The sequence below is a fragment of the Dermochelys coriacea genome, chromosome 2 (genome assembly GCF_009764565.3).
Source record: "Dermochelys coriacea isolate rDerCor1 chromosome 2, rDerCor1.pri.v4, whole genome shotgun sequence".
NCBI lineage: Eukaryota > Metazoa > Chordata > Testudines > Dermochelyidae > Dermochelys > Dermochelys coriacea.
In genome coordinates, this window is record NC_050069.1 from 105,745,803 (window position 1) to 105,767,948 (window position 22,146).

The window sequence follows — 22,146 nt, forward strand, 5'->3', positions numbered from 1 at the left end:
GAAAGCCCCTGCTCATGTTAGTTTCTGATTCAAAAGAAAATAAGACTTTTCCCTGTTGCTTGTGGCTGTTGAAGTGGTTAATTGAACTAAGGGATACAGACCATGGCACCTGTTTGAAGTGAACACTCAGACTTAGGTCTCCTTTTATCTTATAATAGTACTAGCGTTGGCTTAGTGCCATGTACTGGGGGGTTCAGAAGAGTTAATGAAAATCATAATGCATTCAACCTCCCCCATAATAAGCCATGCTTGCTTGCATTCAAAAAAATGGGTCGTAGGCCACCTGTTGCTCCATGTAAGGGCATAAGAGGGGCCAATCTAGCTAGTCTTTTAAAAGAGAGAGAGAGAGAGAGAAGATGCTTATTGAAAAATCAGACTTTTTAACTAATTATACTTCATTTAGATTTATATTTGGTAATGTTAGTATACTAAAAAAAAAGTAGAATGCTTTTAAAACATTTCCCGCTCAAACTGCAGGGAAAGCCATTTATGTGGTGTCCTAGCAATTCAGATTGGATAAAATACTACAGCAGTGTAGCTGAATTGCTCTTTTTTTTTCTCCCTCCATATATATTCTTTAGATAGGAAAATAGAAATCGCCAGACCAGATAAAACCATTTGGCCCAGTAAGTCTAGTCTGACCACTACAGAAGGCAGGATGGGATGTCTGAGACTTCAGAGGAAGGTGAACAAATGCACAGTGCACCTGGCCAATGCTGCATATGGGAGCAAATTTCCTGACTAATGCTGTGATTATCTAAGAACCTGCAATATGAGATATGATTAACATTATTATAATATGCGTATGTACTGTGGGGAGGGGTTAGTGTTTGTGTTTGTGCTCTACAGGATTTTGCAATTCCTCAGGAAGGACTTGATTGGGCCAAAATAGCTTGAGATCTTGTCTTTTAGCAGCATTTCAGTTCCTGTATGGTAGAAATACCAAAAGAAGACCAGACCTCATGTTGTTCTTTTGACCCCTCACAGTTGGCTTCCTGAGCTATTAATTAAAGAAAAAGTAATCAAAACACTAGTATCTATTATACTAGACTTTGGGTTTAGCCACATATTACTGTTTTCAGCTGTATTTGGGTTTTGTTGCATCTGCACACGCAGCAACTAAAAATATTGTTCATAAAATGACTACTTATGGTACCTGGGCAACTCTGTGTTAACTGTTATTAGCAGCCACTAAGCTTATACTATATTGAAAAGCTAGAAGATTATGCACCACCATGTACGTATGGCAAAAAGCACATCCAGTGCTCTCCCAGGTCCCTGCTGTATCATCCGGGACCTAAGGATGGATCTTAGCAGCCCAAGAATTCAAAACCAATTTTTGTTGTTAATATTTTTGTATGTCTGATCTGATGATGATGATAGGAAATAGGCTAGTTGTGAAGCATCTTGTTTTAGAGACAAAGACATAAATGGGAGGAAACTATAGAGCCCTTTGTGTCTGACTAGTGCACACTTTGCAAGCAGCAATGTGCTCTGTTTGCCATGGCATTAGTGATGAGAGCCATCGGCAGTTCTCCTGGCCCTGTGTCTGCCAGCTGCTAGTCAGACACTACGACACTACAGCAGATTTAACCAATTAGGAGAGTTCCTCCCACACTCCGCACACACCCATCTGCTGGCTGGATTTGTTTGATTTGAGTGTGCTGTTTGTTATTGCAGCTAAAACTATGATCTGAGACCCTCCTAATCTGAAGGTGACAGATCAACCAGGTGAGCCAAACCAGCAGAGGTTGAGCTAAAATTGTCTCAGCGTGAGGTCACTATTTGCTGGACGATATCTACAGTATGCTCACTTTTTTGATTAAGTTTTAGTTGGGGCTTTGTTTAAATCTAAAAATGTGTGTCAGTATCATAAGAGGGGTTGCTATTAGTGTTATCGAACTATTGGACTAAGTATCCGAACAGTAAGCCAGCATGATCATTTATGGTCAGCTCCTTGTGTCCTACTCCATTAGGTCAATTTCAGATCTCTTCTACACCCATGCCATCAGTTCAGCAACACCACTGCCTGAGTCACTGTAGGTTGACACCAGTGTAAATGAGACCAGACTCTAATCCATTGGGCCTGATTCTGCTCTCACACCAGCATACATCAGCATAAATAACTCTGATGTCAGTAGGGTTACTGTGGGGTAATTGAGGCGCATTGACTTCAATGAGATTTGTGTGCAATTATCTAAGAATTTGACACTTAGGTGAACAAATAATGTCATGCATATACTATATCCCCAGTCTACTCCAGGCAGCATTTACCAGCATTTTCAATTAGTGAAAAAAGAAAAAACACTAACCACAACCTTCTAGTGATGGTGGGGGAATTCAGGGAGTTCAGGGATGAATTGTGATAATCCCTTCCAGTTTCATGGCCATTAGTTCTTCTGCCCTTAGTATTGCTGCTAGGGAACATTGACTCCATTGTTTTTCATAGAACACTGCTATAGAGAAGTAATATGAAGTTTTTTGAATGCATGCAGCAGGACTGTTTAAAGGCTAACTCCAACTAAAGTGCCTCAGGTAATTGAGAATAATGAGACGTTTTCTGAGTGCACCTTTTTTATTGTACCAATATTATGTTACAGAAAAAAAGGGGGCTTAACACTTAGCACCTGTCACAAGTTTTCTCCTTGAATTAGACTCTCTTGCTTATAAAAATTTAATTGATTCCCAGCAGTTTATGTGGATGGTGCTTAGTAGGAGTTTTCTGTTCTCTTGCCAGCTACACGGTTACATAGAAAGTGAGCCGCTCACGCTACAGCTGTTCATTGGGACTGCAGACGACCGCCTGCTGAGACCTCATGCCTTCTACCAGGTTCATCGAATCACAGGGAAGACTGTTTCCACCACCAGCCATGAAACAATACTTTCCAACACCAAAGTCTTGGAAATTCCACTTCTACCAGAAAACAAGATGAGAGCAATGTAAGACCCATGCACTGTACCTGACTGCTTAGCAGTTTCTTCCCAGTCTACCCACTTGATTTTTTTTGTTGTTGTTGAGTGTATCCTGATGCTTTTTTTTTCCCCTGCTGAATTTTATAAATAATCCAGCTTCCTAGCAAGTTTCCAAAGATTTGTTGGGACAAATTGCCCCTAATCAGTTTAATGCCTGGAAAAACTTTGCAAATATTAATGACAACTGGTTAGTTTCATTCTAGAGTTTCAGTCAATGTCCTTATTTGCCGTTTAAAATGAGTATCTCAGTTACAGAGCTGTAAATATCTTCTACCTCAGCTCCTGCATTTAGGTTCTACACATGACACCTATTTACTACTGTATGCAGTACTACAAGGAACAGGGCTCGTTAAAAATTATCTTTGGGTTGCGGGAAATCTCATAACGAATATTTCCAAATAATTTAGCCTTTGTTAAGATAAATAGAACGTCTTTTATTTATTATATAAAGAATCATTATTCTTTTCCAGTGAAATTTGTTTAGGTCAAGACAAAACAAAATGTGACAGTAGAAGCAAAACAATTAGAACAAAAAGTAGCAAAGATACATTTATTTCTCAGTTTGAGCAAGGTATAATTATTCTTACAATCTCTAAGGATGAAATTCACTCCTATGCAGAGGGGCCTATGCACCTTTTAATTCCCAGATTAGGTCTTAAGTGATATATGTGTAGGTCCTCTTCACACAGGTGATTTTCATCCTAGGATAATACTGGTAGAGTGAAATTCATCCCAGTTCACAGGGCTTGTATGAGGGTCTCCAAATCCATTAAGCTCTAGATAAAGGTCACAAGTGATACAGAGAAACTTGTATGGGTCCTCTGTACTGGGGTGAATTTCACCTAGATGCATATGTATATGGGGTGAAATCCTGGCCCCACTGAAGTCACTGGCAAAACTCCCATTGACTTTAATAGGGCCATGATGTCACCCATAATGTTATATGTTTGTATATGTATTTACATATATACTTTTTCAAAAACAAAAAATCAACATGCAAACAACAGTAGCAGCAACAACATGTATCAGAGGTCTTAATTAACTCCATTAAATCTCAAAAGATGCAAATTAAGGCTAAAACTCCGTGTTTAATTCATTTTACAAAAGCTACAGTGGCACTTGCAGCGGGGCTAATGGGAACCAGAATGATTGCTGAAGGCTCAAGATCTTGGGACCTCTAGACTTTCATTATGCTCTATAGTAGAATAACCCTACAACACTTTTGGCCAAATTATCTGCAGGTGTTAATTGACACAGATCCATTCAAGCTATAGGAGCTGCACATCTTTATACCAGCAGAGTATTTCTTTGGCCCTCTATTTGATTTTTTGACAAGAAAGTAATATATTAATTTTTTCTGTCACCATAATCATTATGTTAAAGGTGGCTGAAAAGATGTTATGCCAGAGCTGGTCAATTTTCCTGTCAAATTTGCAGGGCTGAAAATAAACAAAACCAGGCGAATAATTGATTTTTTGGTTTGGTGGCTGAATTGAAAAAAACAAACAAAAAAAGTTTCGTTTTAGTTTAAGGTTTAGGTTTTAGTTTTTTAATTAAATCTAGCTAAATTTAGAAATGAAACATTTCATTTCCACATTTTTTTAAACAAAACATTTTGGCTTTTTCAAAATGCCCTCCAGCCCCCCATTTTTTTGGCCAAATTTATTTGCTCAGTTCAACCCAAATTGATGAATAGTTTTGATCGACCCCAAAGTGCAATTTTCAGCAGATAAACTATTCATCCAAAAAATGTCACCCAACTCCAGTAATAAAGTCCCATCAAGCATCACACACAATGTTTTGACATTTATAGGACTTTATATCTCTATGGCTTAGGCCTCACACTCCCTTCGTGAAACCTTAACAATGGGGTTAAAGATGAAGTGCAAGTCTTTCTTACAATTATGTGCATTTAGGCCCCAGTGCAGCAAAGCACTTAAGCACAGGAGAAATCCCATCCGCATTCACTAAAGCAGTCAAGCACATGCTTAACTTTAAGCGTACGAGTATTCGCTTTTGGCTTCAAATGGGACTGCTAGATGCTTAAAGTTATGTGTGAGTTTAAGTTGTCACTGTATCGGGGTCTTAAATTAGAACCTTAATTAATGGTGTGTTAAATTCCTTTGTTTTTAAATAGGAGCTAAAAAAGATAACATACACAGCACTAGAAGTGCAGTATCTACTCCTTTGTATTGTAGATCATTGTACTAAATAGATCATTGTACTAAATTTTGACATTGACACGGATACGCCATAGCTCTTATGGCCTCTTCTGTCAATGCATATTGTTAATCCATTCATTGGCAACACTGAATCTCTGATCTTGTCAGCAAGGGCCTATATTACTGTTACATCCACACTCTTAAAAAGCATGAAGACCAAAACTGGGGGATTGCCTTCCACAATTCATGTTTCCAATGTGTGTGTTTGATGAATAATCTTTCAGTTTGCTTCAGAATAGAATTCTAGATGTCTTGGGGGTAGCATGACCATATTTCCCAAAAGGGAAAATGAAATACCATGTGGGGCTGACCCGAGCCCTGCTCCTCTCCCCCTCTGTGCGTGGTGCTGGCCCATTCCCTGCCCACCCTCCCCCCCTGCACACGGGGTAGGCCTGAGCCCTGCTGCCTCCCTCACGCACAGGGCTCTTGTCCAAGTCCAGCCTGCTCTCCAAAGGGGGCTGGCATTGCCCCTTACCTGAGCCCTGCCTGTCTCTCCACATGGCTGGCGTAACTGCTCGCCCGAACCCTGCCTCCTTGCCATGTGGCATCCACCTAAGCCCTGTTACACGCGCACACACACACACACACACACCTCCACATGGCTGGCGTCAACACTCACGCCCTACCCCACATGTTCCTCTGTGCCCTCTAGGGGTGTGTGCCCCATTTTTTTGGCGAAAGTGGACATTTGTCTCGTTTGCTCTTGCCAACTTATCAGTTGGCAAGAGCAAACAGGACAGATGCCCACTTTAGCCAAAAAAGTCAGGATGGCAAGGACAGGGCTTAAAAAAGGGACTGTCCCAGCCAAAACAGGATATATGATCACACTACTTGGGAGGGAGGGGAGAAGTGAAACTGTTTGAATGATTTTACATGTGTACTGGTTATTTTATCCAAGGGCAAAATAAAATTAAACTGTGCATATCCAATGCAATAAAACACATGCTAGAAATCCATATCTAAAAGGAATTATCATGCATACAGTGTAATAATGTCCAAAATCTTAGTGTTTCTGCTGTTGTAAATAAATAAAAGCATGGGAGGGAAGGTAGAAATATTTTATTTGTGACTTTCTGGACCTGCAGAGAGTTAGTTGAAATGTCCTGTGTTGTCTTTTGGACAGCATTGACTGCGCTGGAATATTAAAACTTAGAAATTCAGATATTGAACTACGAAAAGGAGAAACAGACATTGGAAGGAAGAATACACGAGTGCGGCTGGTCTTCCGAGTTCACATCCCACAACCCAACGGGAGAACTCTGTCTCTGCAAGTAGCGTCCAACCCTATTGAGTGTTGTAAGTAGCAATAGCCTTCTTGTTCTTGCCAGGTATTGTACAACCAATTGCCTGACATACAGCCTGTCCTTGTCAGTATGTTAAATGTTGTTTCATCGCATCTGTCCATTGTCTGAAACGTGCTGTACATCTCAAAAATGTATTTTACATTGCATGAAAAGTATTACCCGTTTCCTTGGCAAAACAATATCTGGTCCCTTGTGCATTCACTCCTACAGGAGGTTCCTTTGCAATACATGAAGAGCCACGTTAAGCTGGTGTTTGAACTTGAACTGACTTGGGCAAGTTCCTTTATGCTGAGAGGCCCTTTCACAGGGATAACTGCTATTAAGAGTTTTGGAGAGCTCCAGTCCAGCCTCATTTTTCCCCCACCAAAAAATCCCTTTGACAAGGAGCTAGTGAGATATTTAAAATTGCCCGTATTAGTGTTGGTTTACTGCAGTTTCAGGAAATTCCTAGAAACTGACCTTCAGTATTGGGGTCTTTTTAATAGAACAAACATCACTTTATAAACCTGTCAGATTTGGACATAGACTTCTCTTCACCCGACCCCGAGACTCCCATTTCATTCTTGCTCCATGAGCCTAGTAAATACAGAAAAGGCCCTTTGCTTCATTTAACTTTACAGTTTTTGTCTAGCTGGGAAATATCAACTTTCAGTCCAACTCCTGTTGCTTTCAGTGCTGGATGAAACTCCACAAGCTTTTGGAGGTTCTTTTTGACTCAGATTAGCAGCCACAAATTCAGATTCTAATTAACTGAACCCTTTTTTAGAGGATCCTTTACCTATCTCTCTTACTTCCCTTTGTTCCCCTGGAAGTAGCAACACAACTGAGAACAGTTTGACAGTCTGCCTTCCCAAATTGCCGTAGGCATAGGATCTCATCCACGGCACTCTTGAGCGGGAGGGAGGCTCTGAGCCTTCCATCATCCCCCACCCATAGCATCAAGTTTTTTTGGTGGGTTCAGAACCTGCCGCTGCTCTTTGTGCCATTCACAGGAGAGGTGCTCCAGACTACACAACATATGGGCGAAGCCCTGTGTAATGTAAAATTTGGGGTTTCTTGGAAGCACAGTGCTCTTTTGGTGTGTCAAGAGAAGAAGCATCAGAGAAGAGCAGACCCAGATTCCACCACCAGAAACTGATGTGTATCTATCAGGTCTTGAAACTAGAAACCCTTTTGCCTACAATTTAAAACCTTTCCTTCCCAAGTCAATCTCATTTAAAGAAACAAATGTATTTTTTCTAAGAAAAGTTAAGCCTGTGCCATGTATGAAGAGTAGCAGAACCTCCCTAATACTAAGAGCTAGAATGGCAAAGGTGGTGTCCTAAATACTATATATCTATATATAATATATATTTATTACATTTTTTCCCTCCTTCCCCATTTCAGGATTGTTAAAGGCTAAATTTTGCTAAGGGTCAAATTCTAGCCTGAAATGCACCTACAAGCATAGCCTGATCCTACCTCCCAATTAAATCTATGAGAGTAGGATCAGACTGTAATGCCTAATATGCCAAATTCAATTATCTAGTAAAAATGAGGCTGGCTATATCTGTGTGCCATGTAAGTCAGGGGTTGCAGTGTAAAATACTATGGACTGAGCGGAAGTGCAGTGTATTATCTCCAAACAAAGCAAATATTCTTGCAATATGACAAGTGCAAAAAAAAGTGGACCGTATGTTATTTCAAGTGCAGAAATCTGAAATAATCACGTGTCAAATACTCCATAATCCCTTGGTGCATATGAGACCAGGAGGACCCAGTAATATGGATAAAGTACTCACATCATTCTCGGAAGCACAGGTGTGCAGGCTGAATTCCTCATTTGAGAATGATAAAATATGTGCCATGAGGATATAGGTTACTGTTTGCATGGTCCATGTGCAATTTGGTACTCGGAGCTTAATGGAACCATGCTCTCCAGCCAGGGTCTGTAACTGCTGGGTTACTGAGGTCATGAGTACAGTGTGGCATTTTGCTGAATTGCAAACCCTGCATTAAGTAACGTATGCCTATTTTGGACCCAGAGGCTCTTGCTGTCATTTGTGCCATATAAATGTTTGGCAAAGGTATGATAGAATATGGCTTTATGTTATGGGAAATTCCTTTTAAAATAAATAAAACAAACATACCGTTTTAAGTAACACAGAACAAATTGGCTTTTTTAGCTGAACAGAATGTTCTTTGTATAGTTCTTTTGAATCCATAGTACCTTATTATAATAAAAGTATTGTTTACAATTAAAGCACTGAAAACCAACTGTACACTGAGTTTCCTATAGACCTCCTGAACTTTCTTGAGTTTCTGTATCAAGCTCAGTTTGTCTAATAAAAGTAAAAGTTGGGTCACTTATTTAAGTAATATTTACTGATTTTGTGTGTGTGTGTCTGTGGTTGTTTTTTTCTTTTCTTTTCTTTTCTTTTCTTTTCTTTTCTTTTTAAAACTCTCCAGCTCAAAGATCTGCCCAGGAACTGCCTTTGGTGGAGAAGCAAAGTACTGACAGCTTTCCTGTGATTGGAGGGAAAAAAATTATACTCTCTGGCCATAACTTTCTACAAGACTCCAAAGTCATCTTTGTGGAGAAAGCGCCAGGTATTTTTTTTTTAAATAGACAGTCTGCATCCTTTTCTTGTTTTGAAACCCAACGGAAATTTGATTACTGAATGGTGGTAATGTAAACACTGTCGTCCCATTTTCTTCCACATGTTTTCCACATCACAGGGGTGGAGCTGTGTAGGTGATCTCAGCACTGTGTCATGTTATGGTTGTATATCATGCAGTTATAGCTGAAGATATGTTTCATTGCAGGCATACAACTGTGACACTGAAAGTGAGAGTTTGGAGTTTATTTTTGTAGCAAACCACAATTGTACCTGGCAGGTTTTTTTAGTTATTCTAGTCAAAGGCATTCTAAGAATTTAATCACATTTTAGTGCGAAAAGCTGCAAGATACTGCTGCTTCTTAAAAATTTTTATAATTAGTGGGGAGATCACATTGACAGCACCTTGGTGCGGTAGGTTTGGTGGGGAAGAGGATGTGGTTTTTTTTTCCTTTTGTGGTGAATTTTTTTTATTGATAATAGAGACCTTTAATCCTCTGTGTTGGGTTGTGTAGAAAATGTAAGCCTTGAGGGCTTTGATCATTTATTATGTGTTCGTTTAAGAGGATTAACATTGTCAAAAGCCTGTCCAGTGGAGGCTCATTCATTTCAAAGTAACAATTTTATTTTGCCATTCAGAACCAAGGTTCTCTCCCACACTCTTTCAGTCATCAAATTTATCGTTACTGCAACCGATATGCTAGCATCTGAGTGTCCCAACTCACCCTCAAATCAGTGAGCGTTGAGGGCACTCAGTACCTTATGGGATTAGGCCCTTTTTGAAGTTTCAGGTTAAAGCATCTGTAGGGATGTGGTTCATGTAATGATAATGCAAAATATGGTATTTTATTTCTGATGAGATGATGGTTAGAGTGGAGCTGTGAGTAAAAGGCAGGCTCTGAAAGGAGATAATTAAGGAGAAAGAGTATTCTTGTTTTGGAAAGGGTTTCCCTGGTGCTGGCGCAAACCATACATTCCACAGCTGCCTGCCGCAGCCCCCTGAACTGTAAGCTGTTTTCTGAGCTCCTCAAGCACTTAACATCTCTCAGCCATTCAAGTGCAGGCTTTGACATTCTGTCTGTTTAACCCTCACCATTCATTAAGTTCCAGTAAGACTACACTTCCCTGCTGTGTGACTATTGTCGATGGTATGTCTGGGGGAGGCATGTGTTTGTGCTGAGTCAGGGAACCTCCTTAACAAATCTCGTTAATAAATCAAAGCAGATGTAAATTTATTTCAGAGTAGTCCCTTCAGAACTTGATCCACTCAAAGAAACCCAAAGAGCCAGTCTGATATTTACCAATTGGATTCTGATTTGGCATAATTTAGGTAATCAAAACTATACCTAGGAATATCTCCATTAACGTGAATGGCTCAGATTCTCTGTTGCTGCAAATTGGCTCCATTGACTTCAAAGGGCAACTTTTGACTTCAGTGGAACTACATTGATTTCACACCTGCTGAGGATCTGGCCAGATGTGCCTGAGCAGTAATGCAAATATCTGTCTATTTTTTAGAAAGTGAAAGAATTACAACTTAAAAATATAAGTTCCAGAATCTGAGTGAATTGAGAAGAAAAGATTATGTTTCGTTTCTGTTTAGTCCTCCATGTATGAAAATGGGTTAGGATGACATTTCAAAAATGAAAATCTAGATTGGACTCAATACAGGAAGGAAACTGCCTCACAGGTTGCCCTCTTTGATGCATGTTTTTTTCTGCTTTACTTTTTCACTGCATTGGAAAAATTTTGAAAGGTCATCCTTAAAGGGTTCCTCTGAATATGAAGCTATCCAGTCATCAGCAGGTAACATTGCCTGGGTATATAAAGCTATCCCATTTTGCAATATGACATGCCAAAACCAAAATTTGCCTTCAGTTACAGGGATACAAATAAAGGCCCAATCCTGCAGTTCTTACTCAACAAAAATCCTGTTGCAGTCAAGGGGAGTTTTGAAGGCTCCTGGAATTCAAAATCAGATCCAAAATACAGTAGAACCTCAGAGTTACAAACACGTCTGGAAAGGAGGTTGTTTGTAACTCTGAACAAAATGTTATAGTTGTTCTTTCAAAAGTTTACAACTGAACATTGACTTAGTACAGCTTTGAAATTTTACTGTGCAGAAGAAAAATGCTGCTTTTAACCATCTTAATTTAAATGTAACAAGCACATAAGCAGTTTCCTTACCTTCTCAAACCATTTTTTAAAATATCAGGGGGTAGCCGTAAGTCTGTTAGTCTGTATCCACAAAAACAACAAGGAGAGAAGTAGGGTTTTTACCCACGAAAGCTTATGCTCAAATAAATCTGTTAGTCTTTAAGGTGCCATCAGACTCCTTGTTGCTTTTCTTAAAACTTTCCCTTTATTTTTTTAGTAGTTTACATTTAACACAGTACCATACTGTATTTGTTTTGTTTTTTGCCATTACTGCTGCCTGATTGTATACTTCTGGTTCCAAATGAGGTATGTGGTTGACTGGTCTGTTTGTAGCTCTGGTGTTTGTAACTTTGAGGTAAATGTAATTTTTTAGGATTTAAAAAAAATGTAATAAGAAATGAAACAATGAACAGGTGAGCATAGTAGAACGTGTTTTATATAAATAATGTCTATGTGGATGTGTATGCTGAAGTGGAAGTAAATAATAGAGTTCTTCCACCTCACATAGAAGAACCCACAGGAAGAGTCCTGAGGCACATGGGATTGTGGGCAGGGGGAGATCCATATGCTATGGGTTCCCTCTGCATGTGGATAACATCAGAAGAATCCTTCCCTGCCCCAAAATGTCTAATGAATCAGGAGCTACTTTGCTATCTATGATAAGTATTCCATCTGTTTATACTAGAAAGTCTAGTCTGGGGTATAACTGAGGCTTAAATCATAGTCCAATTTAAGTAATCTGGGTAGGTTTACTGTACTCGTATGATGAAAATCTTGTTTGGTACATTCAAATGGTTCAGCCTCGCAAGGTGCTGAGCAGCACCTTGAATACTGATAAAAGTTAATGGGAGTCAGAGGCACTCAGCACTTGGTAGGACTGAACCCAAGTCTCTACAAGCCCTAATGCAGGCCTTCCTAGTGACACAACCTCCTTGAGATCCAAGATCCCATAAGAGGTAGCAAGAAGAGCGTCTGCCTTCCACTGTAAAATGATTAATTCCTTAAACAAAATCATGGCTACATTCAGAAAGTGAAGCTAAATAAGTTGTCTACTTAACTTATTTCCTAGGCTCGGCTCCTCATTTGCTGCATCACCTAATGTAACATGACGTTTAAAACAACTGAGCATGATGCACCTTTGTCTCAGTGACAGGCTTTTCCTAATTGTTCTTCAGCAAAATCACTACATTTTGTTTCAAATTGAAATCAAACAATAATTTCAATTACCGGTTATTCTCCTGATGGGATCATCTAGCAATTATACTTTTAAATAAAAGCAGGGCAGGAAATGGAGCACCAGTGCAGTCAGACTCTTTCTCTACCCTTCCCCTGCCCTCCCGCCACTTAGAACGTTAAATTACTAATCTTTATGAAGATTACTAGCTATATTACTCACTTTTTTGTTGTTGTTTGTTTTTAAATCTAAATGTTGATCACATTTCTACTGGGTAGAAGTTAACTATAGGATTTCAGCCATTACAAATGTAATAGACCTTGTGAAAAATTACAATCATAAAAAAAAAGAATGTAGCAGTTATATATAATTTTACATTATACTACGTGGGTTCCATTCAGTAGTCCCTACTCCGGCAAAATCCCTAGACTAGGGTGTAGATGTAATGTGATTAAGATCATGATATTCTGCATGTTTAATTGGTTAATGCAGGATGGGACTTCTGTCTGAATAATTTCTTTATGTCTGCTCAGTGCATTGTAGTCCACTGAATGTTTTCCCATGCATGAGTTCTGAGTTTTCTGTCTTTAAGGGCTAACCCTCAGCTGTCGTAATCTCCTGAGGAATGGCATTATCCTGGCCTCTTTGCGTGGGGAGTCTGTCTATCTTAACAATGACTCATACAAAAGGGAATCCCTGAAGAATGATCAAGTCGGTTCTTGAACTGGGGAGGCAGCAGAGTCGTGTTTTCAGTTAACCCCTGAATTACTATTTTTCAGCAAAGAAGTGTTTGAAACAATGTGAAATACTAACACAGCCTGTGAGATGCTGCATCTCTTGTGGGGAAGAAAGTGGTTAATTGAGGGGATTAGTTGTATTTAAAAGGGCTTGTTTAAAAGTAGAATTTCTTTGTAATACAGCACAGCATCAAGGCAGAAGGGCAGCTCTTACAAGATAAATGCAGCGTCTTTTCAGAAGCATACTGTAATATGCTCAGACCTTTTATACTACCACAAAAAAGTTCAAGTACTGAAATAAGTCCTTATTTCAAAGGATTTTGGTCAATCCTTTCTTGCTTGCACATCAGACCATATTTTCCGGTGATGAAAGTCAATATAAAATGTGCATCCAAGAAACTCAGCCACAGTAGTAGTTAAAATATGAATGCCAGCTATGCTTAAGAGGTTTGACCTTTTAAATTCAGTATTTCCTTACATCAGTGGGTCCCACAATGACTTTGTTCATTACGCATTACTCTTATGTATGTTCTGCGTTTTCAATTTACCTCTCCATTTAAAGTTTGTGGTTTTCTCCTCCTTCTGGAAACGGAAAAAACCCAGATTTTCAAAAATGACAAGTGATTCTGGGTTTCTCAGTTTTTGCTGCTGGACATTAGACACAGTATAGAAGCCTGTGGTTATTTATTTATTTTATTATCATCTTCAGAAGTTAGATGCTCAACAATTTTTCCTGGACACTTGCAGCACATGAGCACAAAACGCTTTAATATTTGTATACAGGCATTTACACATGAAGAAAAGGCATTGCATTTAATTTACATAATTTGATTCAATTAGAAACATATTTGCTTTCCAAGAAAGTACACTGGGCTTAGAAATGACAAAATATTTTCTTTCTGACGCAATGACTTCAAAAAACATAGGTTCTGTTCTAATGTTATAAGGGATGATGCTGAGTAATTTGTTTTTCAAAACTAGTTTTTAAGTAGCAGCGTTAATTTGCAAGCCGTTGAAGGCAAAGAGAAACAGAGAGTCCTATACCAAACCAGAAATCACCATATTGGAGACCATGCTGCTGATTACCTTACAGCAATATTATTATGGATGGTGACCCACAAAACTGAGTATATAATTATTGTGACAGTAAAATAACAGCTTCTCTTCAGAATAGCTTGCAAAATGTTTCATAGGGTAACCAGCCAGGAACAGAACCAAGATCCACAGCGCCAAAGGACAGCAAAAACTAACAGATTAGGTTCAAGGGACTGAAATGCTCATTACTGGCAGACTTTTTCAGATTCTCCAGACTTTTCAGCTGTGATTACAAGTGTGTGCTGTATCTTTTTTAGTAAGGCAGAATTCCACTAATGCATTTGAATCTCCATATACACTCATTTGGCTCTATGCTTAATGACCAGATCAGGAGATAAAAGAATTAAAAAGCTGAAAGGTTGGAGTTCAATGACCAAGATCATTACAGAACTGTTTTTTTGAATAAATTCAATCCAAAATTCTGGTTTTTTACCTTTAATTTATAGAGATGTCTCTTTATGGATAAGGATATACATTTGTACTTTCCATGACAAATGTAAGTGCTCAAGCATTTCTCATACTTCTGTCATGTATATTAGTAAATTTCACAAGATTGCTGTTTCACAAGTATTGCTGTTTCTCTGGATGACTTCAGTGGTTTTGAACATGCTATTAATTACTCAAACATCAAATGAGCAGTGATTACTAGCATCTACATATTCTGAGACACAGCTACAAAGCTGACTGTCCTTAGATATTATGCAAAAGTCAATGAAGCTTAAGTCTCCAAAGAACGTCATCGTTTTTTCTGTTTCTGGAATGATCTCAAACAGAACAGGATTTTCTCAGATTTAGTCATTATTAGAAGTTATTAAACAAACCTTTTTGTAAATATCATTTATTCTGTCACTTGGTATTTCAAACATTTGTTGTCTTGCTTATCTGTGATTATTTCTTTTCCTTAATAGGGCAGGCATAGCTCTTAAAATCTATATAGTTAGATGCCATGGTAAGGGGTAGAGCCAAGCAAGTAGCTGGTTTAAAAAAATGTATTTGGTTTGGTGGCTGAATTGAATAATATGGGGGGAAATTCTGGTTTTTTCCAACTGAAATGGATTTTTTTTTCTTGATGGAACAACATTTTGTTTGGGTCAAGTGAAATGCTTGGAATGTTGATTTGAAATGGCATTTTCTACACAAAATGTTTGATTTTCAAATGAAATATCAAAAGAGTTCATTTCAAAATGTCAAAACAAAACATTTAGACATTTCAATTTTTTCCTCAAAATTGTTTGCCAAATTTGATCTAAATTCACTAGTAGTTTTGATGCCCCCCAAAATGCAGTTATTGGTAAATTTACTATTCACCCAAAAATTTTTGCTCAGCCCTAGTAATGGGTACTATAGAAAAGACTTCAGATAGTTAAAGGAAATCAGGTTTTTGATGCATATGCTTAGAGAAAGCACATTTTAAATTTGCTTTCAGCAAGTATTTCACTAGGCAAGCTTAAATTCACCTATTATAAACTTTTGTGCTAGTAAAACCTGATCTAGTGAAGGTTCACAGACAGCAAACATTTGCATCCGATGAAGTGAGCTGTAGCCCACGAAAGCTTATGTTCTAATAAATATGTTAGTCTCTAAGGTGCCACAAGTACTCCTTTTCTTTTTGCGAATACAGACTAGCACGGCTGCTACTCTGAAACCAGACAGCAAACAGAAAAGGGAAGGGACTACAGCCAACACGCATTCATTTAGAAATGTGAAGAAACATTTTGCAGATTGTTTTGCAATTTTCATGATCTCTAGCAAAGAATAGAACCAATGTGCCGTTGCTGCAAGGTAAAACTTCTGTCTGAAAGCATAGAAACCTGTTGGGAAATCTCAGCTTTGCCTGCTGAACATTGCCCAAGCAAAAGCTTTTCCATACAGCGGGTATTCAAATGCGGGGCTGTCGCACGAGGTCATTTAGTTTGCCAAACATCTGATAACTGATATGTTCCTGAAGCACCTTTGCATGTAATGGACAGTCCTGAATCCCGGACAGTCCCGGAATCATGTGGGCTTTTCATTTTTCTCTGATGCACTGGAAAGCTCACGGTTTGAATCTGTTTTGGTGAGATGTGACGTGGAGACTGGTGACCAGAGTTTTGGCAGAGCGCCATTCAGTAAAAGATCTTACATTCTCAGAGATCTTTCCATTGCTCCTTCTATTGCTAGTCGCAGTCACAGTTTGGGGGGCAGCTAGCCAAAAAAAAAAAGGGGTAATGTTATACACTGGTAATCAAACTGTAGCTCATAGAATAAATAAGCAAGTGGCATAATGCGCTTATAGATGAGCAAATGCTACATAATTTTATCTTTGTCCACCAGTTTATCAGAGGTCAGCTTAGTACTAAGAGTTTTATTCACTGGCTCATGTGCAGTGGGAGAGACTAGAAACTTGAGAGGCATACAGTTGGGAGCACAGCGCTCATGTGAAGGTCACTTGTACCTTGTTCCTAGATATCTGTTGCTAGCCAAGGAGGTTTCTGGCCATTGACCAGAAACAGATATCCTTGGGCTGATAGTTTCATCAAATAATGGGGTCATTAGATGGCCGAATCTTTTCATGCCTATGCAGAAGCTATGACATAGCTTGTAGGAAATGTCAGCATGTTTCAGATTTCCCTGGCTTTTTAGCCTAAGGAATGGTAAAGATAGAATGAGACAGCATCTGTACACGTGAGATGGTATCATCACCAAGGTGCCTCTGTCACGGTTAAGAGTAGTATTTATTAAATGCCTTTGGTCAAGTACAAGCATCTACTGTGGACTAAGGACAGGTATTTTTTTTTAAGGGAGGCAAAAGATACGCAGGTAAGTGTGCCTACAGTTGCATGATACTGCAGTTGCACATGAAAATGGAAATTTAGTGAGCTACCTAGCCATTTGAGGGATAAAGCATCTGTTTTGTGCATGCAATGGTGTTACTTGTGTGCAGACCTCAGACTTCAGCTCTGTACAATCTGATCCTTAAATACTATATTAGTGTATATAGTGCATCACTCTAATGTTATCAATGATATTTTATGCACACCTCATCCACAGAGATAGGTAAAGGTCCAGTGAGCTAAAGAACTGTAGGTTCCAATAGTAAAGCTCAGAGTGCGGTTCTGTAGAAATGCCTCTTAGAAAATGTGTGTATTTTCAATCACATTTTCAATTAGGTTTAACCAGAATGTAATGGCAAATTCAGATGTGCAGAAGTGGACTGAACTGAATAGGGGTAGGTTCTCTGGCGGTTGGCTGGGCTGAGTTGCCAACATTCCTTCAAATAAGACAGTAACCCGGAGGCCATGAGTCCAGTTGCCAGACAGGTGTTTGAGCATTCTTGTGAATTTTAGGTTACATCTGTGTGGATTTGACAAGAGGGATCCTTCTTCTTCCCTCCTTTCCCCCACTCCCTGCTACTCTGCAAATGAACCTGATTGGCTGTGCGCGAGTGCCATCCAAACACACAGATTTAACTTTGACCCTTGGGGGTTTGGAGCTAATGAACAGACGAGAGGTGGGATGGGACATCAGCCTAGGAAAGATAACATAACTGAAAAAGGACTATAAACTTGCACCTTTCTACACTGTTTTGTGCTCTGCTTTTGCAGTTGTAACTCCTATTAGTAGGTTAATTTCTTGTAGGTGTCATGGTAGAAGCAGAGAGAGACTTGAAGGAGGAGAGGACAGTGGGTCAGTTCAAGGTGGGCATTCCATGTGTAAAGAACAGCATGGAAGAGAGTATAAAGATAGTTAAGGGAGAAATAGAGAGATAAGGGGCTCTGTCGAGGCTTGCATCATTTGCAGAGGGGAGTGCCGCAGAGGATGACATAAGAGACAAGGGCAGATTAAGTAGGGAGGGAGTATCAAAGGCATTAAACTTGAGCTGGATGTTTTTGGAATAGAGGGAGCCAGTGGAGGGAGTCAAAAGGATTGGGGAGTGGCAAACTGAGATTGACATGCAAGGAAGATGTACGTATTATTTTGACTAGATCCAAGAGTGATGTGGGTGTCAGAGAGGCCAGAGAGGAGGTTGCAACAGTCATGATGGGAGAGGATGCGAGCCTGGATGAGAGATGGCCAGATTTGGGCCCAACTTGGCTGCGCCAGGAAAGAAAGAAGGAGAAGTCGGTGATGACTCCTGGGTTACAGGCCCAAGTGCATGGGGATCAGACGGTGGAGCTGTCAGTGATGACAGAGGGCGTGAGAGGAAAGGAGTGGTTCTTGGAAGGGAAGATCTGGAGTTCAGTTTTGGTGGTGATAAGTTTGTTGACTGGAAGATATGTATTGGAGAAGTTTGAGAGACAGGATGAGATGCAGGATTAAGCTGAGGGAGTTGGCTCAGGATTGTATGGGAGAGAGTATAATTTGAAGATGGAGGCGTTACATGGACAGACCTACTCGCAGAATTTGGTCTTAAGAACCATTCATTACTACTGTTGATAAGGTGTGGAAAGGAAACTACTCAGCTTGAATTTCGTGTTCCAGAAGGAGTTTTCAGGGCTGACAATTAAGAGAAGGAAAAAACTATGATTTTACTTGTAAATAGAGTATATTTGATTTAGAATCATTGAGAGGCAACAGATGTAGAACTCCAAATTCTGTTTCTACAGTCACTTTTTAGCAAAGAAACTTATTTAAATGATCAGTCTCAAAATATAGTTAATTTCAAAGGTCTAGTTGAACCAAAAATAATGCAAAATTTGCTAGAAACCATGTAATAAAGTTAGATAAGAAGATGCATCTTATAGACACTGCAAAGTGCTTTGTATTCAGAGGTAAACATGATGCTATTGCTTTGGGGATCTCTCGGTTTGAGAAACTTTGAGAAACTCCCAATCTAAGAAAATGTAATGGGGTCTGACTTTCAGATGGTGGGTGTCTACAGACACTGTGATACATAGAAGAAGCAGGCTTTTATCTGATTTTTATTACGTGGCTTCTCGACAACATTTTGTTGTTGTTGTTCAATTAAGCTTTTTTTTATTTAAACAGAACTTTGAAAGAAAAAATAACTAGCCTTTACATCAGAGATTGTGTGTGCATTTGAATACAAAACTCGGCTCAAATCTGCAAAAAAATACATAAGAGTAGGAACACAAAACTCAGCCTTACATTGCAAAAGTGTGTATACAAATACACCCAAAATCCCATCATCATCATCATAAAAATAAATATATTCCAGCTATAGGTGAACCTGTAATGATGGGTTTGAATTTGGCATCCAAAAGTGCAGATACTTACCAGAAGACCTTCTCATTCTTTGTCTCCCCACAGCCATCCTCCCCCACTAGGCCTTGACTTTTCTGAGAAAAGGCAACAGGTTGGTGGGAGTTTCAGACAGAAAGGGGAAATGGAGCACATGAAAGGGTTCTTTCTTGTCCTGGGGAGCAAAATGGCTGGAAATATAAGAGACAACGGGAGGGGTTTCTCTGGCAGGGAAGAGGGAAAAACTGGAAGGAGGGAGCATGTAGCTGAGTGTCCTTTTGACAGAGGGAGTGGGAAGAGACAATGGTGAAAACAATATAACCAGAGGAGAAAATCAGAATAATGGCTGAGAGAAGCACTGGCAGATAAGGGTGTCAGAACAGAGACTGAACCCACAGCAGGAAGAGGAGGGGAGGGAGAGACTGAGGTGAGCATAGGCAGGAGATGCTGCCAGCATGGGGAGAGGAGATGACTGCATTCAGAGGATGGAGCTGCTCTGAAGTTGGCTCTAGTCAAACCCTACACCCTTTTGTTTACATAGATGGCAGGGAGAGGGAGGGATTTGCCAAACTTCCTACTCAGTCCCTATTAGTGGAGATCTAAGAAACCACTAAACTAAAAGAAGCCGTGTTTTGTTGAGGAAGTTGAAAGAAGGGCCCTTATTGTATATACAACAGGCATTCTTCTGTGTTGCTCTAAACAATGTTTCCTCCTTTACACTCTTCCAGAGACAGACAGCTACTTAGCCAGTGCTGTTAATATTTCTATTTTGTATTTGCTAGTGCATACCCTATCATAAAGTGCATACCCATATCTTTACAAATGTAAACTGATACACAGTCTGTACAGACTGATCAACTTCATCCACAAGTTACTGAGCCCAGCATTATTTGGTTAGCTATAGGGAAGAATAATTCCCTTCACTGGAGGAATCACTGGGTTAGGTTTTGTGGCCTGTGTCATGCATCAGGTCAGACTAGATGATCATAATGTTCCCTTCTGGCCTTAGAAGTTATGAATTTCTGAGCCTTGAAATGCAGCCACCTCCAGTGTGAGATAAAGCAACTGTTTAGCGGTGTGTAAGACAATAAGTGGGGAGTATTTGTTCAGTACTGACTTGGAGAGAAGAGTCATCTCTGAATCATCAGCATTACCTCCTACAGTTACTAGGTTTTAGGGCTGTCAAGCGATTAAAAAGAATAATTTCGATTAATCACATTGTTAAATAATAGAATACCATTTATTTAAATATTTTGTATATTTTCTACATTTTCAAATATATTGATTTCAATTACAACACAGAATACAAAATGTACAATGCTCACTTTATATTTATTTTTATTACAAATATTTGCACTGTAAAAAAACAAAATTCAATTAACCTAATACAAGTACTATAGTGCAATCTATTTATTATGAAAGTTGAACTTACAAATGTAGAATTATGTACAAAGAAAACTGCATTCAAAAACAAAACAATATAAAATTTTAGATCCTGCAAGTCCACTCAGTCCTATCTCTTGTTCAGCCAATCGCTCAGACAAACAAGTTTGTTTACATTTGCTGGAGATAATGCTGCTCACTTCTTGTTTACAATTTCACCTGAAAGTGAGAACAGGTGTTCTCATGGCACTGTTGTAGCCGGCATCGCAAGATATATACGTGCCAGATGCACTAAAGTTTCATATGTTCCTTAGTGCTTCAACTGCCATTCCAGGGGACATGCGTCTGTGCTGATGACAGGTTCTGCTTGATAACAATTGAAAGCAATGCAGACCAATGCATGTTCATTGTCATCATCTGAGTCAGATGCCACCAGCAGAAGGTTGATTTTCTTTTTTGGTGGTTCGGGTTCTGTAGTTTCTACATCGGAGTGTTGCTCTTTTAAGACTTTATAAAAGCGTGCTCCAAAGTTTGTCCCTCTCAGATTTTGGAAGGCACTTCAGATTCTTAAATCTTAGGTTGAGTGCTGTAGCTATCTTTAGAAATCTCACATTGGTATCTTCTTTGCATTTTGTCAAATTTGCATTAAAAGTGTTCTTAAAATGAACAACATGCGCTGGGTCATCATCCAAAACTGCTATAACATGAAATATATGGCAGAATGCAGGTAAAACAGAGCAGGGGACATAGAATTCTCCTCCAAGGAGTTCAGTCATAAATTTAATTAACGCATTATTTTTTTTAACAAGCGTCATCAGCATGAAAGCATGTCCTCCGGAATGGTGGCCAAAGCATGAAGGGGCATACGAATGTTTAGCATATCTGGCATGTAAATACCTTGCAAAGCTGGCTACAAAAGTGCCATGCGAATGCCTGTTCTCACTTTCTAGTGACATTATAAATATGAAGAGGGCAGCATTATCTCCTGTAAATGTAAACAAACTTGTTTGTCCTAGCAATTGGCTGAACAAGAAGTAGGACTGAGTGAACTTGTAGGCTCTGAAGTTTTACACTGTTTTGTTTTTGAGAGCAGTTATGTAACAAAAAAAATCTACGTTTGTAAGTTGCACTTTCATGACAAAGAGTACAGTACTTGTATGAGGTGAATTGAAAAATACTATTTCTTTATCATTTTTAATATTTGTAATAAAAATAATATACACTTTGATTTCAATAATACAGAATACAATATATATGAAAATGTAGAAAAACATCCAAAATATTTAATAAATTTCAGTTGGTATTCTATTGTTTAACAGTGTG

General features: G+C 39.1%; 1 protein-coding gene across 5 annotated transcripts in view; it reads left to right on the forward strand.

Annotated features, from left to right (window-relative positions):
• NFATC1 (nuclear factor of activated T cells 1) overlaps positions 1 to 22,146 on the forward strand; it is a 148,640-nt gene that overhangs the window by 57,116 nt on the left and 69,378 nt on the right. For all 5 annotated transcript variants that reach the window (XM_038393335.2, XM_038393333.2, XM_038393334.2 and 2 more), the window contains 3 exons: positions 2,738 to 2,940; positions 6,319 to 6,491; positions 8,948 to 9,088. In XM_038393335.2, the coding sequence (XP_038249263.1) occupies positions 2,738 to 2,940; positions 6,319 to 6,491; positions 8,948 to 9,088 (517 nt within the window). The remainder of the gene's footprint in view (positions 1 to 2,737; positions 2,941 to 6,318; positions 6,492 to 8,947; positions 9,089 to 22,146) is intronic.